General features: G+C 39.6%; 4 protein-coding genes across 7 annotated transcripts in view; 2 read left to right on the forward strand and 2 right to left on the reverse strand.

The window, feature by feature from the left end:
* The window catches only part of gjc1 (gap junction protein gamma 1), a 797916-nt gene that overhangs the window by 205919 nt on the left and 573519 nt on the right, over positions 1–18478 (reverse strand). The window lies entirely within an intron of this gene.
* On the forward strand, positions 241–3686 carry asb16 (ankyrin repeat and SOCS box containing 16). 3 transcript variants are annotated; one of them, XM_044050461.1, is made up of 7 exons: positions 241–448; positions 601–945; positions 1036–1303; positions 1647–2055; positions 2194–2277; positions 3065–3175; positions 3267–3686. In XM_044050461.1, the coding sequence occupies exons 2-7, from the start codon at positions 606–608 to the stop codon at positions 3450–3452; spliced, it is 1398 nt and encodes a 465-aa protein (XP_043906396.1). In that variant the 5' UTR covers positions 241–448; positions 601–605; the 3' UTR covers positions 3453–3686. The 3 variants fall into 3 exon arrangements, with proteins under 3 accessions (XP_043906396.1, XP_043906398.1, XP_043906397.1); XM_044050463.1 differs by lacking the exon at positions 3267–3686 and having other exon boundaries at positions 2194–2294; positions 3065–3118; XM_044050462.1 differs by lacking the exon at positions 241–448 and having other exon boundaries at positions 459–945.
* Positions 4583–8596, forward strand: tmub2 (transmembrane and ubiquitin-like domain containing 2). Its single transcript, XM_044050487.1, is given in 4 exon segments — positions 4583–4702; positions 6528–6998; positions 7000–7163; positions 7484–8596. Coding segments are annotated over 3 exon segments (996 nt in total). The 5' UTR covers positions 4583–4702; positions 6528–6545; the 3' UTR covers positions 7863–8596.
* On the reverse strand, positions 9722–17992 carry atxn7l3a (ataxin 7 like 3a). Its single transcript, XM_044050478.1, has 14 exons — positions 17768–17992; positions 16768–16807; positions 16544–16643; positions 16066–16198; positions 15282–15453; positions 15106–15203; positions 14984–15006; positions 14859–14904; positions 14649–14686; positions 14405–14473; positions 14254–14297; positions 13549–13620; positions 11987–12123; positions 9722–11903 (listed from the first exon to the last, which is right to left on the reverse strand). Exons 3-14 carry the CDS (start codon positions 16592–16594, stop codon positions 11677–11679), a joined length of 1110 nt encoding a protein of 369 aa, XP_043906413.1. The 5' UTR covers positions 16595–16643; positions 16768–16807; positions 17768–17992; the 3' UTR covers positions 9722–11676.

Below are 18478 nucleotides of genomic sequence, written 5' to 3' on the forward strand. Positions count from 1 at the left end.
ATTGAAAAGTGATTTGATTTTTCGTAGCATTTATCAATTTAAATCAAAACCCTGTCATCTTATATGCTAAAGCACAATATAACACAACATTATAATTTAAAACACTCCATTAAGCTTGATTTTTGGTGGGTGTTGTGTATCTGACTTTTTTTTAGTGCAGATGACTTGTTTTTGAACAGATACATGCTGGAGCAACGTTGCCATCTAGTGGCTAAACTGGAGAAGTCAAGTGTCAGCTTGCATTCTGATCTATTAATAACGAGTGCTGAAGTTGCGTCTAAGCCTAAGTGTGCTCACAGAGGAAGGACGCAACATTCTGAGGGCTGTTGTTGGGTTCTTTTGACATGTTTTAACTTGAATAAGTAACACAGTTGGTTTCAGTTGTAAAGTGAAAGTAAAAGTATTTGATCTACTCTCGTACAGTGACTCACTGCAGTTCCAGTAAAGGGTGAGTAGGATGACATTTCTTCTCACAGTATTGCTCAGCAAGAGCCTTTGATTCATTGCTTAACTTATTTACTTAACTGTATGGAGTAAAGCATTACTTTTAAATCAGGTGTAAAATATTTTTTGGGGAATTTTTCTTGTGCCGACAACAAGGTGTCATGTCAAGGGAGACATTTCCGTTCACGTCTACGACACTGCGCTCTCTGAGAGTGGAGCGGGAGTTTCAGGAATGGGAGGATGCTCGACGAGCGTTGGCCCAGAGGAGAGCTTTGACCAGAGCCCCGCTGCCACGAGCTCCAAGGCTTCCATCCAGACAGCAGCAGCATCTTCAGGAGGTCCGGGCTCCTCCACCCCAGATGCGATGTAGGGACACGTCTGTCCACAACACCTTCATGTGTGGAGACATGAGAGGAGTGTATGCAGTGCTGAAGGACCCAGCGATGGTGAACGCACTTATGGAGACAGTGCATGAGGAGATGGTATGGGCTCCAGAGATGGGTAAGACTTTTTAAAAAAACGTATTTTTTGTATTATCTTACATTAATGTTTTTTTGTTGATATTTAACAATCTTTCCATTCCTCTGTCAGGCATGTGGACGATGAGCTCCAAGGTGAAGCAAAGCTCAGCTTTACGTCTGGCTGCCAGCAGAGGACATTCAGGATGTGTGGAGGAGCTGCTGTTTCGTGGAGCTGAGGTGAACGCAGACCCTGGGGGCAACACGGCTCTCCACGACGCTTGCATAGGTGGCCACGCTGTCTGCGTCGGGCTGCTTCTTTCTCACGGAGCAGATGCTGAACTGTTGACCGCAGATGGTAGTGCTGCTCTTCACCTCTGCACATCTGCACAGTCATTCCAGTGAGTTATCAAGAAGCTAATATAACTGTTCAAGGTTCATCTTTAAGGTCCAGTGTGTCACATTTAAGAGGGTTTATTGGCAGCATATAATGTACTTCACAGAGGCCGTCATCTTGTGCTGCCATGTTTCTACTTGAGGAGACAAACCAGCCAGAGCATGCATTTTGAGTGTGTCACTAAATCTTACACACTGGACCTATAATGTTTTCTTTAAAAATGATGTGCCAACAAAATAAGAAAATTAAATATGCCATAAAGGCTTTTAACTACAAAAAACATGCAGTGATTTTGTATTCTCAGTGCTTGTGCATGGCTTGATTAGAAAACTGGCACCTTGTTTCAGCTGTGCAGAGTTGCTCTTAGAAGGAGATGCCGAGGTCAATGTGAGGATGAAGGAGTTGAGGCTCACACCTCTACACGTGGCGGCTCGGCGAGGCCTGGAGGAGCATGTGGAGCTCTTCCTGAGCCACGGGGCAGACGTGTTGGCCACAAATCGTGAAGGGGAGACTCCTCTGAACGCTGCTTGCTCTGGAGCCGAGAGGCCGTCGGAATCCGGCCGGTACCTCAGAGTGATTCAGATGCTACTGGGTGCAGGAGCCGACCCCAAAATTGCAGGCAGGAAGAAGCACACCCCACTGCACAATGCCTGCGCAAACTGTTGCTCTAGGATCGTAGACATCCTCCTGCAGCATGGAGCAAAGGCCGATGTCGCAAACTGTGTAGGATACACACCAATGGACTGCCTGTTACAGGTAGTAAATAAGGGCTGGGTGAAATTTAAGTAAAATAGTTTAGTATTTTAAAGGACAGTCATAAAACATAGATTTATGACCATGGATATTTAAGCTCATGCTGTGATATGAACTCTTTTTTTCCCCTTGTGTATTAAGGTGATGGAAGATTATCTGGACCAGCAACCTGAAGAAATAGCACGGTCGCTTTTGAACTATGGAGCCAAGTCTGTTTTACCAAAGGTCTGGAAGCGAATATGGTAACACATACATGTAAAATGTCCAGTGTGTGATATTTAGGAGGGTTTATTGGCAGAGGTTTAATGTACTATCCATATATATGATTGTATACGTATAAAATAGCTTTTTTGATTTTTGAAGCCTTAGAATTCGTCTTTTTTTATGAGCCTATTTACCATCTTGTATGTTTCTACAGAAGTGTGAACAAACTCCTTGACGTGCATGAGAAAGGGAGGAGGGAGTGGAGGAATCGAATTTTTTCTTTACATTCTCCAGTGTCACCATTAGATGTCACTAATTCTTGCACACCAGACGTTTAAGTGTTATCTAATGCAGAGAAAAGCAGAAAAACTGTGAAAAGAAAATGGCTGAAAACTAGGGCGACCGATTATTACAATTAGTGCTCGATGATATAGCCAAAAACAATATCATGAAATAAATCTTTTTTAATATTGAAATTACTAATTATTGTTATAAATGTCATATAATTTCAAATGTATTTTTGTTAATTGTGATTTTAAACTTCTTTATGGACAGAAAACACAACAGGAATAATTTCACATTCCTGAGGTCAAAAGATTTAGAGATGTTATGTCTTAATGTGCTCAACGCATAAAAATAATATTGATATATGTTGAAGAAAATTATATTGTTATTGTTTTGCCTCATTACAGAATCAGGAAACTGTTCAATTATTGATCCTCTGCTCTTTTTTTAATGTAGTTTGACTATTTTTGATGTACTTCAAATTTCCTTTCCTTTCCTTTGTTCATGCCCTCTGTACATGTAGATGCTAAAGCAGTGCATCCTCTCTCCTGCCACTCTGGAAGTGATGCTGAACTCATATACATGTGTTCCTCCCTGTGACTGGATGGACTCTCTGCCTGCTGAGATATATGAGGTATACAGTATGAGTTCTTTACAACGTTGAACCACTTCCTGTTTTGTTGTTCTTTATAACCAGTGTCTCGGTTTCTTCCTCTCTACCTCAGGAGCATCAGGCTTTCTTTGACTTGGTGCGTCAGCGCAGTGGACAGCCTCGCGCTCTGCAGCATCTCTGTCGATGTGCGTTACGCCTGCGCCTCGGAGCCCGGTGTCACTCAGCAGTCAATAAACTGGACATTCCCACTTCTGTGAGGGATTATGTGCTGCTGCGTAATGATGGAACACTCCATTGACTGTGTGTTGTATAGAGCAGCAAGTAACTATTTTATCAAAATGTATTAATCCGTTGATTATTTTTTCAATTAATCAGGAACTTATTAGGTCCATAAAATGTCAGAACATGTTTACCAAACCTGAAAATGATAATTGATACATAATCAGTGAATCATTGCAGCCCAAGTGTTGTAGCACGGTGGTGCTTGTTCAGAAATATTGTCTGAAATGTACAAATAAAATCTATAGCTATATATTTTTTCACTTGTTTTTTTTGTGCAAACTTTAAATTATTTATTATTACTTTGTTGTGTGAACAATGCAAAATTAATATTTACATTTTTGTTTGGACATTTTGGGAGAAATAAAAGCACTTTTACCACCAGCACAATGTCTTATCATTTTTTATAGTCACAAGGAATGCTTGTTGTTGGTTTTGCCGTCTGACTTTAATATCTGCATTAAAGTGCTGTTATAAATCTAAATATAACATGGAGTTATACCATTGGAGCTGTAAGACATATTCTATGTATGATAATTATGTACATATAAATAATTGTGGTGCATTTTAATTTAGGTTGAATGCATTAATACATTTTCAAATGCATTTTAAAGTATGATTTTTTAATATAACCATATCTAATTAGCCTGAATTTATCAAAATTAGAGGCAAAAATATTTTTTATTTGACCAAATATCTCAGACATTTCTACTGGCAAAATAACTTTTTTTAAAAATCATTATTATTCAGTCATAATTTCCTGGCATTCAAATTGAAGTTATTTTTAATTATCCTCAGTTGAAGATGTGTACATTGTCCTTTGTTGCAGATATCTATGACAAACCCCATACACATGGATGGCAAAAGTGACGTCATCCTGGTTTGTAAAAAATGTCTGTGACGTCCTTTTGATAAGTAAAAGCTGACTTGCAGATATCTATAACTGTAGTTTCGACTAGTAGGAATGACGTCACCGATATCTACAACTACAATTTATACTAGCCACAATGAAATTACAACTAGTCAAAAATTACGTCACAGATATCCGTAATGATAATTCCAGGCAGTCAAACCTGGCTATTAAAAGTTAAAACAGCTTGATATACATACTCACCGGTGTGTCCCCTAACAGAAACAAGCGCTCCGTCTGCCACGGGATGACGGGGATGACGTCACACCGCCTGCGCTGTGTTTATTATGTGGGGTTTAGCAACTGCTAACTAGTGTTTAGCTCAGTCTTCAAACATGCTCTGAGCTAGCTGCGGGCAGGTAAGGTCGCGTCATTTCTACACTAAAACAACTTTAACTCATCCACACAAATATAATACATTTCCGTTGTTTTTTTGTAAGACGTTGGCGCATAATCAAGCCGAGCAGCGAGAGTCGTTAACTACCGAAGGACGTTTTTCGGCTAGCAGTGTGGGCTGGCGAGCTAGCTCTCAAGCTAAAGCCTACAGCCACAGCTTGACTCGCTAAAGTGTGCGTTAGAAGGAGGTGAACTTAAACATCTACATCTGGTGCACAGAAGGGCAGAATATAACGACAGACATGACGTATCACTGCGGGGCTTTGAGTAGGTGTGTGGTGGAACTATAGTATCATAGTTACAAGACAACAGCTGTTGAGCAGCGCCGACGGTTGCTGTTGTTTCGGATCTGAACTCAATACAGCTGTTTTCATGCTAAACAACTTTTCCACATGATCACACCTTATGACTGGATCACAGTTTGTTGTCTTCCATTTTGTTACCAAAACGGCTGATCGTGTTTTGCTGCTCGGCATCGTGACTTTCATGGACTGAAACTCGATGATTGTGTAATGACTGTTTCATGTAGAGTAGCTTTGATCTAAGGTGTAAGGTCAAAGTTCACTCCATCTGAACTATGCGATTATTGTTCCAATTTTAAGAAATAAAAGACAAAGTTTTCATCATCAAGCAAAACAATCTGACTCAAAACAGGACAAATAGAAGCAACAGATAGAGTGAAATTTGGTTTTTACTCTTGTATGTTCTATTTCTATGTTTTGTTCAGTATCACTTTACAAATAGGGCATATAGATATGCTAATATGTAGGGGTGTGTCAAAATATCGATATGGTGATATATTGTTGTTCGTCCTCATGCAATACAATAATCGATATCAATATTTTAATTCATCAATTTAGGCGCTCCATTGTAAACAGTCCCTGACAGTTTCACTCTCTGAGTGATGCGACTTGATGTCTCTGCGCAGTGACACTGCTCATACGAATGAGGGGAAACTTAGGCAGATGTTACCTGGCTGTAGAAGAGGGAGAAAGCTATGTTAAGAGATGCTCCATCTATCTCCATTGTATCTGTTTTACTAATTATGCATCACATCATTGTTCTCAGTTCAATAGTAAAAAGTTGTGAAAGTCATCAAAACAACTGATATTTACTGTCCCATGCTTTGACCCAGCATAGTGGTCTGTTGCTTAAAGGGTGGGGTGGAGCTACATACACTGCAATCTGAGATTGGTCAACAGAGAATGCTGACTAACAGGAATGGGGAAAACACATTATGACATGATGAGAAAGTATTCAAGGATTTTTGTGTTTCTTTTTAAAATAGAATTCCAGCACAGCAGTGTTTACTGAGTCTTGTTTTTCCTCCTTGAGTTTATTAGTGTGCTACACTGTGTCACACTGATGTGATGATGTCATAGTGAACTGCACTGTACTACCTTTGGTGGAAAAGCAGCTGTAGATGATGACATGTTGTTAGAGCTAGGTATCATACTTCAGTACTCTTGTGGTATCGGCTGAACTTCCTCTGTCATAAATATAGATGTGGTGTCATTTAATTTCATTTTTGATGGAATTGATGTAATTAGTGTTGATAAGCCAATAGACAAACTGCTTTGAGTCTGTTAACATGTTGGCTGAAAAACAGAAGAATTTGACAGTAATGTAAATCTTTGTAAAAATAGATTTCGTATAAAGTATTCCAGATATCAATATTGATACCATATTAAACATTTTAATCAACACCCAGCCCTTCATCTATGATCAGGCTTTTGCTGCATTTTGATTGTAACATTGTTTGTGTTTTTCTTCGATTTTTGTCTTTAGCAGGTGAGGAAGACAGAGATGGCAGTGTGTGCACTGACCATGTTGGACGGGATGGAGGGGGAGGTCACAGCAGCAGGAGGTGTGCTGCTCCTGGTCCTGGCACTTGTCATGGCTTGGCTCTCAACTCATGTGGCCGATCGTGGAGACCACATACTGGGCACCATCCTCACTGTGGGCGCTCATGCGTCTCTCATCGGACTGGGGGGCCATGACACTTACAGCGGAAGCTCTCCCAGCGCCGATCCGCCTGAACAGCAGACTCCCCCACCGTCACAGGAAAACAAGTCAGATGACGGTGAGCCGGGGAGTGAGAGAGGAGAGGGGGAGGAAGCAGAGGGAGTTAGGACAGATCTTCTGCTGGACATTCAGAGCAAGCAACCACAGGCTGAAAGACTGCATAATTCTGATGATGAGGATGAAGTTGATGATGATGAAGATGATGAGGATGATGATGATGAAGAACTGGAAGAGGGAAGATAAAAGTGTCAGAAAGTCTATTCCTGTTTTGACCAGTACCATCACCCCCACCACGACCACCACGACTACAACTTCCATTTCTGTACGACTTAAGTTCTTGAATGACACTGAAGAGTTGGCTGTTGTCGAACCACAGGATACAATCGGAGAATTAAAGAGGTAGGTTTAAAATATACACATTACATAGGATTGAGAAAAAATGGTCTATGAACAAAACAAAAAACACCATTGGTTGCGACACTCTGTTGCAACAGTGTCAGTATCCACAGTGCCGCATATGCCTCCTCCAGTTGACACACAACTTGACAAAGCTGTGCTGTGACAGACATACACATAGCTCCTTCCCTCACCATCAGCTTAACACATGAAAGCTAAGTGATGTTCTTAACACTGAGTTGACTGAACATACAAACTTAAATCTAAAATCTATTCCTTTTTAATGGCTCTTCTCTTCTTTTTCCCCCTCTTTTCTTCTCCAGTAAATACTTCTCAGGTCGGGAGCATCAAATAAAACTAATCTACCAAGGCCAACTGCTGCAGGATCCTAAGAAGACTTTGTTAGCCCTAAACATCTCACATAACAGCGTGATCCACTGCCATGTCTCCCCGGCTCTTCGTGAGGTCAGTCCAGAGGAGGGAGCCGAGTCTGGGACAGGAGTCGGGTCAGGGGGATTCAGAGCTGCAGGTGTGGCCATTAGCACCAGCAGCCTGGTGGTTCCTGTGTTCGTGGTGGTACTGGCTGTGGTGTGGTACTTCCGCATCAACTATAGGCAGTTATTCACTGCCCCTGCGACCATCTCCCTGGTAGGAGTCACTGTGTTCTTCAGCTTTCTCATATTTGGGATGCACAGCCGCTAAAAAGGTAGAGGGCACACGCTTGTAAGCCAAATGTTTTGTGGTAAAAATAACCACAGTAGGTGGGTGGGTATTTGTAGACATGGACTAATCAAAAAAGGCCTCTATAAATACAGGTGACTGGAGTGTATGCGTGTATGGGTGGTGAACTCAGCCTGTTTGTGCATGTTCCAAGAAAATGGGTGATTGTACAATATATGTGGGTAAATAATCTACAGTAAGTGAACATCTGCTTTAACTGAACCATAATTTAGCTTCTCTTCAAAAATGACTTAGTGGATCACACCACGTTTTAATACTCTTGCTTTATCTTGTCTGCTTTTTTTTTCTTTTAATTGTTAGTCCAGTTTCTGTGTTTAAAGATATAGAAAACCTGATAAATGCAAGAATCTCTATCTTCTGGAACCATTCTCTGTTGTGCTGTGTGCCAGTTTGACTTTTTAACATTACTTTGCATTATGTGAATGATTCAAGCAGTGTAGGCAAATACAAACTATACAGCTACATCAATGCTGTGCTCAGAAACTAAAATAATCCCTAGTCATTAAAATAAAGCCTTTTTTTGAGAAGATAATGTAAATATACTGTATTATGTATTTTCTGTAAATAAAAAGATCAAATGAATCGGGTGAACCTGCATCTGGCACTTAAAATTGGAGGGGGATATTCAGCTCTCCTGATAATGCTGGACTGCTCTGGCTTCAGTGATGTCTCAGATTAAAGCATTTCAAACCAAACCTGTTACAGTATCTGTTTGTGGTCTAAAGAAGTGACCTCCGATTGTGATTTGTGTTTATTTATATACAAACATAGCTATGCATGGCAGTGATGGAAAAACCCAGATATCACATTTTGTTCAGATACAAGAGTCATTCACACATGCACCCATGTGAAATTGTGTGTGAAAAAATAAATACTGAAAACCCACAGCACTCACACAGATACAGAATGAGCCAAAGGAGATCCAACATTTGTTTGCTTCATCCACAAAAACTGGGTCACTTCCCACAGAAGCGTCTCAACCACTGTTTACCTTTAGTGCACGTCACAGGACTTCACTGCAAAAAAAGATTCAAAAGAGCACACATGTCACTGCAGACACTGACAAACAAACAAATGTGGAAACAAGTCGTCATACAATGGAAATTCCATTATTTTGATCACACTGGAAAAACCTAAATATGCCTGATTAAATACAGAGTATACAAAAACACCTGGGGAAAAAGTACATGACCTGCAGAACACCTTACTTTGATATTACAGGGAGATGGGGTTAGTTTTTGTTTATAAAATGTTGAAAAATAAAACTGCTGAAGGAGTGGTCGTTTCTACATTAGAAGCCCTGCTTCTCAAAACTGTAGCTGGCTTAGTTGTATTGGGGAGTTCAGGTTGTGCTGCATCATTTAAGTAAGCCGAGTACAACGTTATGCAACTGTGATCATAAACAGGCCTAGAAGCCTGAATATTTAGATGCAATAGACACAATACTCAGCCATGGGTATTGGTCATACTTGAGCAAAAACCACTGGATTGGATATCAAATAAAGAAAAGAGTAATCAATACGATATCGTAAGTGTAACTACTTCACTACACAAACAAAATGCTTTGAGGAGATGTCCACCACCGTGTCCTTGACAAGGACATGCGTAAGAACTGCATATGTCTGTCTTGCAGCATTATGTTGAAAGGGCTGGTGCTAAATGCATCAATGCAAATATAATGACAACTAGGTTGTTAAAAGAGGCAAAACACTATATTAGACTGACACTGGTATTGTTGTTCACTGCAATAATCAAGCCTTAAAGAAAATAAAACCCTTAAACATCAATTCTGAGAAGTTCACTAAAGCAAGTCATTCATCTTCACCTCTAACAACACACATTGTTTATTACAGGCTTACAAGATGCAGATGCATCGCTCATGATCACGAATGACAAGCAAGAGTTTTAGCATTGACCTACTTATACGTAGAATTATTTTACAATAAACTGGCGAGTCCTGAAGGTAGGAAAATGTCAGAATTATGATTCCATTTTTTATCTCATGTCATATGCACGTACTATACATGTGCCCTAAAAGCCTTTAGGCTTGTCAAATATCAAAATCTGCATTTACACACAAATAAGAATAATAATAATAATATTAATATACACATCACTTAATAGGCAGTGACAAATTAAAACTTAACCTTATTGTTGATGTAAACACTTAAGTATTATTTTTTTTTTTTAAATGACACATACACAAAAATGTCACATTCTAGGATGCATAGTTTTATGCAAATATAAACAATACACACAAACACAGTGACTCTCACGCTGAAGTAAGTCAGCACACGCACGCACGCGCGCACACACACACACACACACACACACACACCTGTGCAATACCATGCTAAAATTAAAAAGCTGATGATGAGTACTACAGGATACGCGTGTTGAATTAAAAAGCATGTCTCGCCACGACCGAGTATAAGTGACCATCAAGTCATAAAAAGGAGGGGATGGTTTAGGAGGTCACGACAAAGACAGAGTCCCTGAAGGTGTCAGAAAACCACAATTAAGACTTTAACCTTTTCATGATATTGAGGGAATAGGTTTGGAGCCACAAAGAAAAACTGATTGGTTATATATTAAAAGTCAACTTTAGTCTCCTTATAAGCCTTTTTTTTCCCAAATCAGGTATTTTGACTTTTAACAGCAAGATGAGCACAACACCAGAAGAAATCTGGACAATCATGTTCTTATTTATGTGGCTTTCCTGCTGTTTCATGTGCTGTGACACCCTCTTATGATCTATGTATAATGTAATACAGTATTTACTATTGTACAGCACAATTTTCTCCTTCGGTTGATTAATGGGCAGTAGAACTTTTGCCATATAAAACAAATCTTTGCACTGATTAAAACATGGAGCCGAGCCTTGACCACTAAACTAAACGCACTAAAAATCAGGATGTGCTGAAGGAGTGCGAGTCAGGATTTATCACCATCAGTGTAAGATCTCACTAAAGCTCTCTTGGCTGAAAGGGATAAACAAAACCCTGCAGCAAAGTCCCAGAAGCAGGTGGAGAGACTTGTTTCAAGTGAGGAGGCTCTGTTTAAGTCCATATTAAAGCTACTACCCTTATGTTTTTTTTCATATCTGTGGTCTGAATATAAATCAACTTTAAATACCACACAAAGCTTAAATCGACACAAAGAAGCTTTGCTCTCTGGCTGTGATGTTAGTCTATCTGTCTAACTCACCAAACATGGGGTGACGTCGGGTGGAAGAAGTGGAAAGGTAACGGCAGCAATGGACAGGAAGTTGACATTGCTGACAACATCTTAAATGCTGATGAATAAGCTAAGGGTGTAATCTTCATCCGTGTGCATTATCTTGGTCAAAGTGTAAATAGAAATAACCTGATGTTAATCTTTCCACACTTTTAAGAGTAACTATGTCGAATTAACTTATCGCAATAAATCACTAGAGCAGCTACTAAAGTGCCACATAAGAGCATTGTCAACACACAGCACTCTTAGTTTTTTTGTAATTTGGAACAGTGCAGTCTTCAGAGTGTAAAGGACCCGAGTTTCCTTGTAAGTACTTTCAGACACTGACTGGAATCTGACCCATCTTTTTAGAACACTATGATCTTGAACAGGAAAAAATACCATCATTAAAATTGAGATGCCTTACTTGTTAAGGCAGACTGATTAAATAGCTACTAAATCAAGTTTAATCCCACCACGTTTAGAACTATAAATGTAGGGAAGACAGGGGGGATTATAATCAGAGGAGGGCAGATCCTGTCCAACAAACGAGCTGTTGCTAGTTTAAGTCATCATAGATACTTGAAATGGAAGGTCCTGTGAGTTTGGGCCTCTTTTTTTTGGTCGACAAGCTGATGTTACTCTGAGAGCTGCTGCCGCTGCTGCAGCCTCCAGTCAGACTCACTCCTACTCCTCCTCCTCCTCCTCCTCCTCCTCCTCCACTATTCAAACTGAGAGAAGTCCTCTTCTTCTTCTTAGGCTTTCTTGAATCTGAGTGGTTGGTGCCTGTGAGGGACAAAAAAAATCACTGTCTTTACAATCACCCTTTAAATAAATTATTTTCAGTGCACTGCATTGTATTTCCTTACTGGTTTTAGATGAGGCCGAGTCAGCGGGTGAAATATCAGGAGAGTCTTCCCACTGCAGACGACTCATCAGGGTCTGTCCATCTGGAATGTCAAAGCTGTCACTCTCCACTACTGGGTCTGTGTCGGGCAGGGGCGGCCTGTCACAAAGGAGAGAGGGAGAGAGAGAGAGTGTGAGTGTGAGAGTGAGAGAGAGATCTGAACACATGCAGACAGCGGCAATTACAATTCATGAAATGCATCCTAAATATGTCTCCTAAATGTGTCTCCTAAATGCGACCACATGTGTTGGACTGCACTTCACCTGTGCCAAGAACAAAGTTATGTTTTTATCGAGTAACTCAAAGCCCGACTCACGCTGCTTATCTTGATACGTTTTTGCTCGTTACAAAAAAGAAATAATCTGTCGATCTGTGTCAATATTGCAGAGCTGGCTACAGATGAATTAATCATTAGGCCATGACAAGTGTACAAAATACTGTCAGTTCACTGTGAAGCGGGTCAGAGGTCGTCAGCTCAGGAACTTGAGCACATGTTTTGAGGGAGAATGCTGGACAACTTTTTATGATTGTGTGGGGTTTTAAGATTAAGATTGTGATCCTGAAAATTGCATATTTGATTCTTTAATGTTATTTAACTGTACAGTACATACTGCTGCTGACTTTGTCTGTAAACTTGTTGTACTTTGTAACTGTGCTGCTGCTGCTGCTGCCTGTCTTGGCCAGGACACACTTGAAAAGAGATTTTTAATCTCAATTTGTTTTTTTCTGGTTAAATAAAATTACATTACATTACATGTCATTTAGCAGACGCTTTTATCCAAAGCGACTTACAATGGAATCAAGTACAATTAGCCAGGGGTGGAATCGAACTTGCGACCATGATGTCTTTGGTACACAAGGTAGGGTCTTAACCACTGAGCCACTCCACCCCAAAATAATAATAATAAAATAAAACATGTATCCTCAAACCACATCCAAATGTGTTTTTGTTACTGGATTTGAGAATATATTCAGGATGAATTAAATGCGTTCATGCAGGTACTTCTGCTGTCTGCATGTGATCAGAGCCCTCCATACGCATGTCAATATCAGGTCTAAATGAGGCCTTAATTACGCTTAAATACAGTTGTAATACAATTGCAATACAATGACTTTATGACATAAAGTGAAGAAAGAGCTAAAGAAAGAGTCAACTATGAATATAATGACGATTAATGTGAACAAGCTTTGTGATCAAAAGTGTGGCTTACTACACCTGCACAAATCATCCAGGACAAAAACCCTTCAATTTATGATAAAAGGTCACAAAGAAAAACTCCCTTTAGCAACAGTGTACAGTACTATTCTGTTGACACAACTCAGCCTTTGTACCAGAGTTATTCACAACACTGGCTACCATCATTGTTCAGCTCCCGTCTCTAGTCATGATCAGGAACAGTGAGCTTGTGTCCGCAAGCACCTGCACCATGATGGTCAAAACACTCATTCAAACTTGACTTTTGTTAGGGGACACTTGTGGGTGAGGGGAGGGTGACGGGGGCGGGGGGGACAGGGCACACTCACGCGGACGGCCCCAGGAGGAACACCCTGACGGCCCTCCTCTGTTCGTCCGTGTGCTGGGGACACCGCTGAGACCTGGTGGGACACAAGGTGGCATTATACATCCCCGATTGTTGCCGTCCACGTCCCTCACACATTTACATGAACCACCCTGCTTCTCACTACAGCCACAGGGAGGGGTGGAGGGATGGAGGTGGAACGGACTGCTGCAGACTCAGTCAGTGACCAATCACATGAGGAGGAACAACAGCAAGATTTATTAAAGGGTGATGATGATTATATGTTAGAATTTGGTCACTGACAGTCTTCCATGGTCTGATTACAAATTTGTCTCTGCGTAATACTTCTGCAGAGAAAGCACATCAATCACTGGTCTAATGAGTTGCCACTTGTGTACCATTGAGTTAGTCTCAACATACGTGATGGATGAAACTGATCATGCTTCCAGAGTTCATATGCAAACATGAACTTAAGTTTCAGAGAACATTTTTAAGTGGTTTAGTACTGGACACTCTCCCATGACAAAGTTTCACCGAAAGGCAAAACTAAAGAGGGGCATAAAGACTAACCTCAAACTATAGATGACATAAGGAAAGGTGTTACAGTACCTGAGTCTATCCTGAATTATCCCAGATGTTAGCTACACAAAAGATTTCCCAGTGTGGACATTTTTTTTGTCCATGTGCCAGTAGATTATACAGTAATTACCTGGTACACATCTTCTTGGTGTGTTCAGAGATCACCCCACATTGCTGTTGAAGCAAACGAGTACTTGAATAAAAAACATGTTTTATTATCAAATACAATAGAACGGGAGAAAAGTTCAGAATGCTTTCACGGATTAATGAAAGTTCCTTACTGTCGATAGAAGGGATCTGACTTCATCAGGACCTAAGGATTCATAACTGATGCCGGTGCTGTAGTTATACTGGAAATAAGAAAGACACACCATAATCACAACTGTGCAGTTTGTTTACAATATGAGACAGAAGAGAAGAGAATAGAAGAGAATATAAGAGAAGAGAAGAGAAGAGAATAGAAGAGAAGAGAAGAGAAGAGAAGAGAAGAGAAGAGAAGAGAAGAGAAGAGAAGAGAAGAGTTACCTTATAGGGCTCTGTACTGATGCTGCTCCCAAGTTCACCTGGGGGAAAAAATATCTGTTAGCCCTCCTTACACTAAAAATCTTGTAAATGTAAACAACATCATATATTAAAAGAATGATTATTATAACAAACAATAACATAATGTATATGACAAGTTATTCTGCTGTGTGTTGTGACCATATTCAGAAAATAAACACCTGACTCACTCACCATTTTTGTGTTTTAGGGATTTGGATCTTCTTGGGGAATTTTGATTCTGCACAAGACAAAAGACTATTAAGGTAAACATATGTATATATTTATTGTAAGACTAATTAAAAAAAGAAAACATCTACCTTATCTGACTTTCTCTTCTTGGCTGTAAAAAGGACAACTTTAACTATTATAATGTGAGAGCAACCACCTTAATTCTCTTTACACATAGTAGATTAAAGATAAACTATTTTTAGGCGCTTACCTTTCTTTTCTGCCCCATACGACCAGTCATTATCATTGAGATCATCGTTGTCTTCCTGATCACTCTCTGATTTGCTCATGTTATTATTGCTGGCTAGCCTGTTAAAAATAACACCATCAGATCATCACACACATTTACTTTGTGTCAATACAACTACAAGTATTTCACTGACCGACCTGCGGTTGGCGATACGACTGCTGTTGCGTCCCATGCCTAGGCATTTTTCCAGGTGTGGTGCGAAACGAGATGCTGCTATCAGTCTTTTGCAGTTTGGACACTCACACTCTTTGTTTTTCCACTGATTGTACACCTGCCCAAATATGTCCACTCCTGGTTGATCCACAATTTCTACAAGAGCAGTGAAGGTGGGGAAGCATTGTGACCAAACATTGCAAGGACAAACGAACAGCTGAACAGACAAGGACAAACTTAAAGCTTATAAAATGCATGTATATGATATATTCAATGCCACTAGATGTTGCACTAGCCCCAGAACTTCCTCCAGCCTGAGTGTCACCTACACGTAAGTGATTCTGAGTTTTTGAGTGAGATGCTTTGGTCTGCAGAGCTCCACGTCATGGGTTTTGAGATCATAGACTGTATAAAAATAAAATACTCGGTTTCAAGTTTAGTAGAATGGTGTTGGGCAGCTGAGAGGTGTGTTTACAGTGACTGTGTGCTGTGAAAGATGCGGCAGGAAAAGGAATTAAAAATAGCATCTCAGTCCAGGTGTCATGATTACATCACCGCGTTTGGAGCAATTATGCATTGAGAGGGTAAACAGTTTCACAAGGGTGGACCCACATGCAGCGACATGCACACACACATCAAAGCTCAAACACGAAGGCAGTGTGATTTCATTCTCTGCTCAGGATTCACTACATCTTTAGCTATAAAATAGTTGTGGACTGCTGAATGAATGTTTGAAATGTAATACAGAGGACAAGACAGGACACCAACCGAACTCCTTCATGCTCTCTTGATCCGTTTCATCCAAGAAGAAATAGCCCTGTTTCACAGCACGGTGTACTTCAAAACACAGACCCAAACAGGCATCTTCCACCAGTTCAGAGTAGATGTCATGGACCAAGGCCTAGAACATGAAATAAATCATTTAACACAAATAAAATATTATGGAAATTGTGCTTTTAAGACAGAGAAATATTTCATGTAACATATTATTTGTCTATGTTTGATTGCATTAAAGTCTTATTTTTGCAGAGAAAAACACATGGATATGAGAACACAACTTATAAAGCACATATAGGTTTCTAATCCCAGCACCTGAACAATTACACAGTGGGTATTTTCTTTCTCTTTCATGTGATGCACTCAAGAAAGCTATAAGATTAATTGACACAGGCCGAGCATTCATCTCTGACAAAGCGGAACATTATTAACTGGCTTTCCACTAATTTACTATCCATCAATGTCTCACCTCCAGCTTGGTGTTGTCTGGGCCTGACAGGGGCATATCCTCCATTTTCATTTGAAAATCTGTTTGGGAAATCTTGCTGGCAAGGTAATAAGATGACAATCTGTGAAGTGGGAACAAAGACACACATTTCAGTCAGTGTTTTTAACCAAACACGATTTAAATGCTGATAAATCCAGTCTGTCAACAAGCATTCAACTGATAAGTTTATACTACTGAATACTTACTTTAAAAATAGCTATCAATGGTCGTAGGTCCGTCCTCGTACTGATGAACAGAGGAAAACATGAGTCAGATTTTTTCGATTAATCTCTTACACTTCTTCCCGATTTCATAGCTACGAGTATGTACTTCTTAAGTTATTTTACTTAATATTTTTTCAATTTAGATTGCAGACATTACCCAGTTTGAGATCAATAAATTGCACCCATACATCTAAATTCCCAGGAGAAGTGAGATCCAGACTTAACAAATGTCCAGCCATAGGTAAACAAAGATATTCTGTTCACTATCACAAACTATAATCAGCAGTATCAATTGTTCGATTAATTGATTACTATATTAATTGTCAACTTTTTTGATAATCAGTTTTTCGATTTATTGAAAAGGTAGCCTTACGTGTTTTTTTTTCAAGAACTAAGCTTCTTAAATGTGAGTATTATGTTGATTTTTTGTTCCATTATATAACAAATAATCATTAACAAGGAATAATTTTGGTGTGGACAAAACAAGACATTTGAGAACATCATAATTTCCAGGTTTCAGGTTTCATTTCCAGGTCCAATAACATGTTATGGACCAAAAAATAAATAATAAAAATAAACAACATATGAATCGATTATGAAAATAATCATTAGTTGCAGCTCTTTACTATAATATACGACATATCCTGACAATAAAATATCTGTCAAACATCACATAAATAAACTCCCAACACTTATTAAAATGCGTCTTTATTTACACGGTGACCAATCGGTAGAAACAAACAATTACAGACATGGAACAAAAATCTATGAGCCACATAAATAAATGCAGCTAACGTTGGTATGAATTTGTTAGCAAACTCTCTCGTTACTTTTCGGCTTTTACGTTTGTTAGCGAAGCTAACCACACTATTCTGACGCTAAAGGAGGCGCATTTGTGCCTGAAACCCCGTTGTATAGTGTCGTCAAGACACTGGTGTTTTTGTTTTTTAATTCTCCCCTCAATAAACAAGTTTCCTCTTACCCAGTCATAGCGAAAACTCAGCCAGAACCCGGCAGTTTCCGTGCGGAAGGCAACATCACCAGAGTCCGTTGAAGGTAAGCACGTTAGCACGACGACTGTTCTTCGAACATATCCATCATTACATCATCGCTGAAACATCAAATCCTCTCGATTCAAACTGACCACAGTCGCAGGTGTCGGTTTGGTTGACGCGAGAAAGCAGATAGACGAGGAGGCCGACGGAAATAGCAGAGGAAAACACACAAAATAAAACAACAAACGTCCGGTTCCAGCTTTCAAAATAAAATAATAATCAAAACAAAAACAAAAGGCCTGCTTCTGTAAAATGGAAGGTTTCTTCTTATGTTATGTGTAAGGTTTTGCATCTTATACTGAAATGTGAATACTAGGTAGAATAAACATAAAATTTGTAATTTTTGCAGCGTGTAACAAGAATGACACATTTTATGTTTATTTTACCTCTTATGAATAGGTTTATTTCACAACAAACCTATTAACAATTCAAAAAAATACAGCCCTCTTCTTCTTTAGGCTTTACCCTTCAGGGGTCGCCACAGCACACATTATATTATAATCTTTATTGTCTTACCATTACTCTTTAATCGTGATCTTTGTACACTTTATTCAAAATTACAGTTTAAAGCTATAAATAGATTCCAATGTGGTTATATGTTCATTACAGGGGGATAAGGGAAAGTTGAACTACTTGGA

This window comes from Solea senegalensis, linkage group LG19 (genome assembly GCF_019176455.1).
Source record: "Solea senegalensis isolate Sse05_10M linkage group LG19, IFAPA_SoseM_1, whole genome shotgun sequence".
Lineage (NCBI taxonomy): Eukaryota > Metazoa > Chordata > Actinopteri > Pleuronectiformes > Soleidae > Solea > Solea senegalensis.

What these genes read in the sequence shown, in the direction of transcription:
- asb16 (XM_044050461.1), top strand. Translation starts at nt 606, where the DNA reads ATGTCAAGGGAGACATTTCCGTTCACGTCTACGACACTGCGCTCTCTG. An exon ending in CCAAGTCTGTTTTACCAAAG is followed by an intron (nt 2,278 to 3,064) that starts GTCTGGAAGCGA and finishes CTGTACATGTAG; the next exon opens with ATGCTAAAGCAGTGCATCCT. An exon ending in TGCCTGCTGAGATATATGAG is followed by an intron (nt 3,176 to 3,266) that starts GTATACAGTATG and finishes TCTCTACCTCAG; the next exon opens with GAGCATCAGGCTTTCTTTGA.
- atxn7l3a (XM_044050478.1), bottom strand. Translation starts at nt 16,594, where the DNA reads ATGAAAATGGAGGATATGCCCCTGTCAGGCCCAGACAACACCAAGCTG. An exon ending in ATCCCTAAAACACAAAAATG is followed by an intron (nt 14,687 to 14,858) that starts GTGAGTGAGTCA and finishes TTTTTCCCCCAG; the next exon opens with GTGAACTTGGGAGCAGCATC. An exon ending in TCAGTACAGAGCCCTATAAG is followed by an intron (nt 14,474 to 14,648) that starts GTAACTCTTCTC and finishes TCTTATTTCCAG; the next exon opens with TATAACTACAGCACCGGCAT.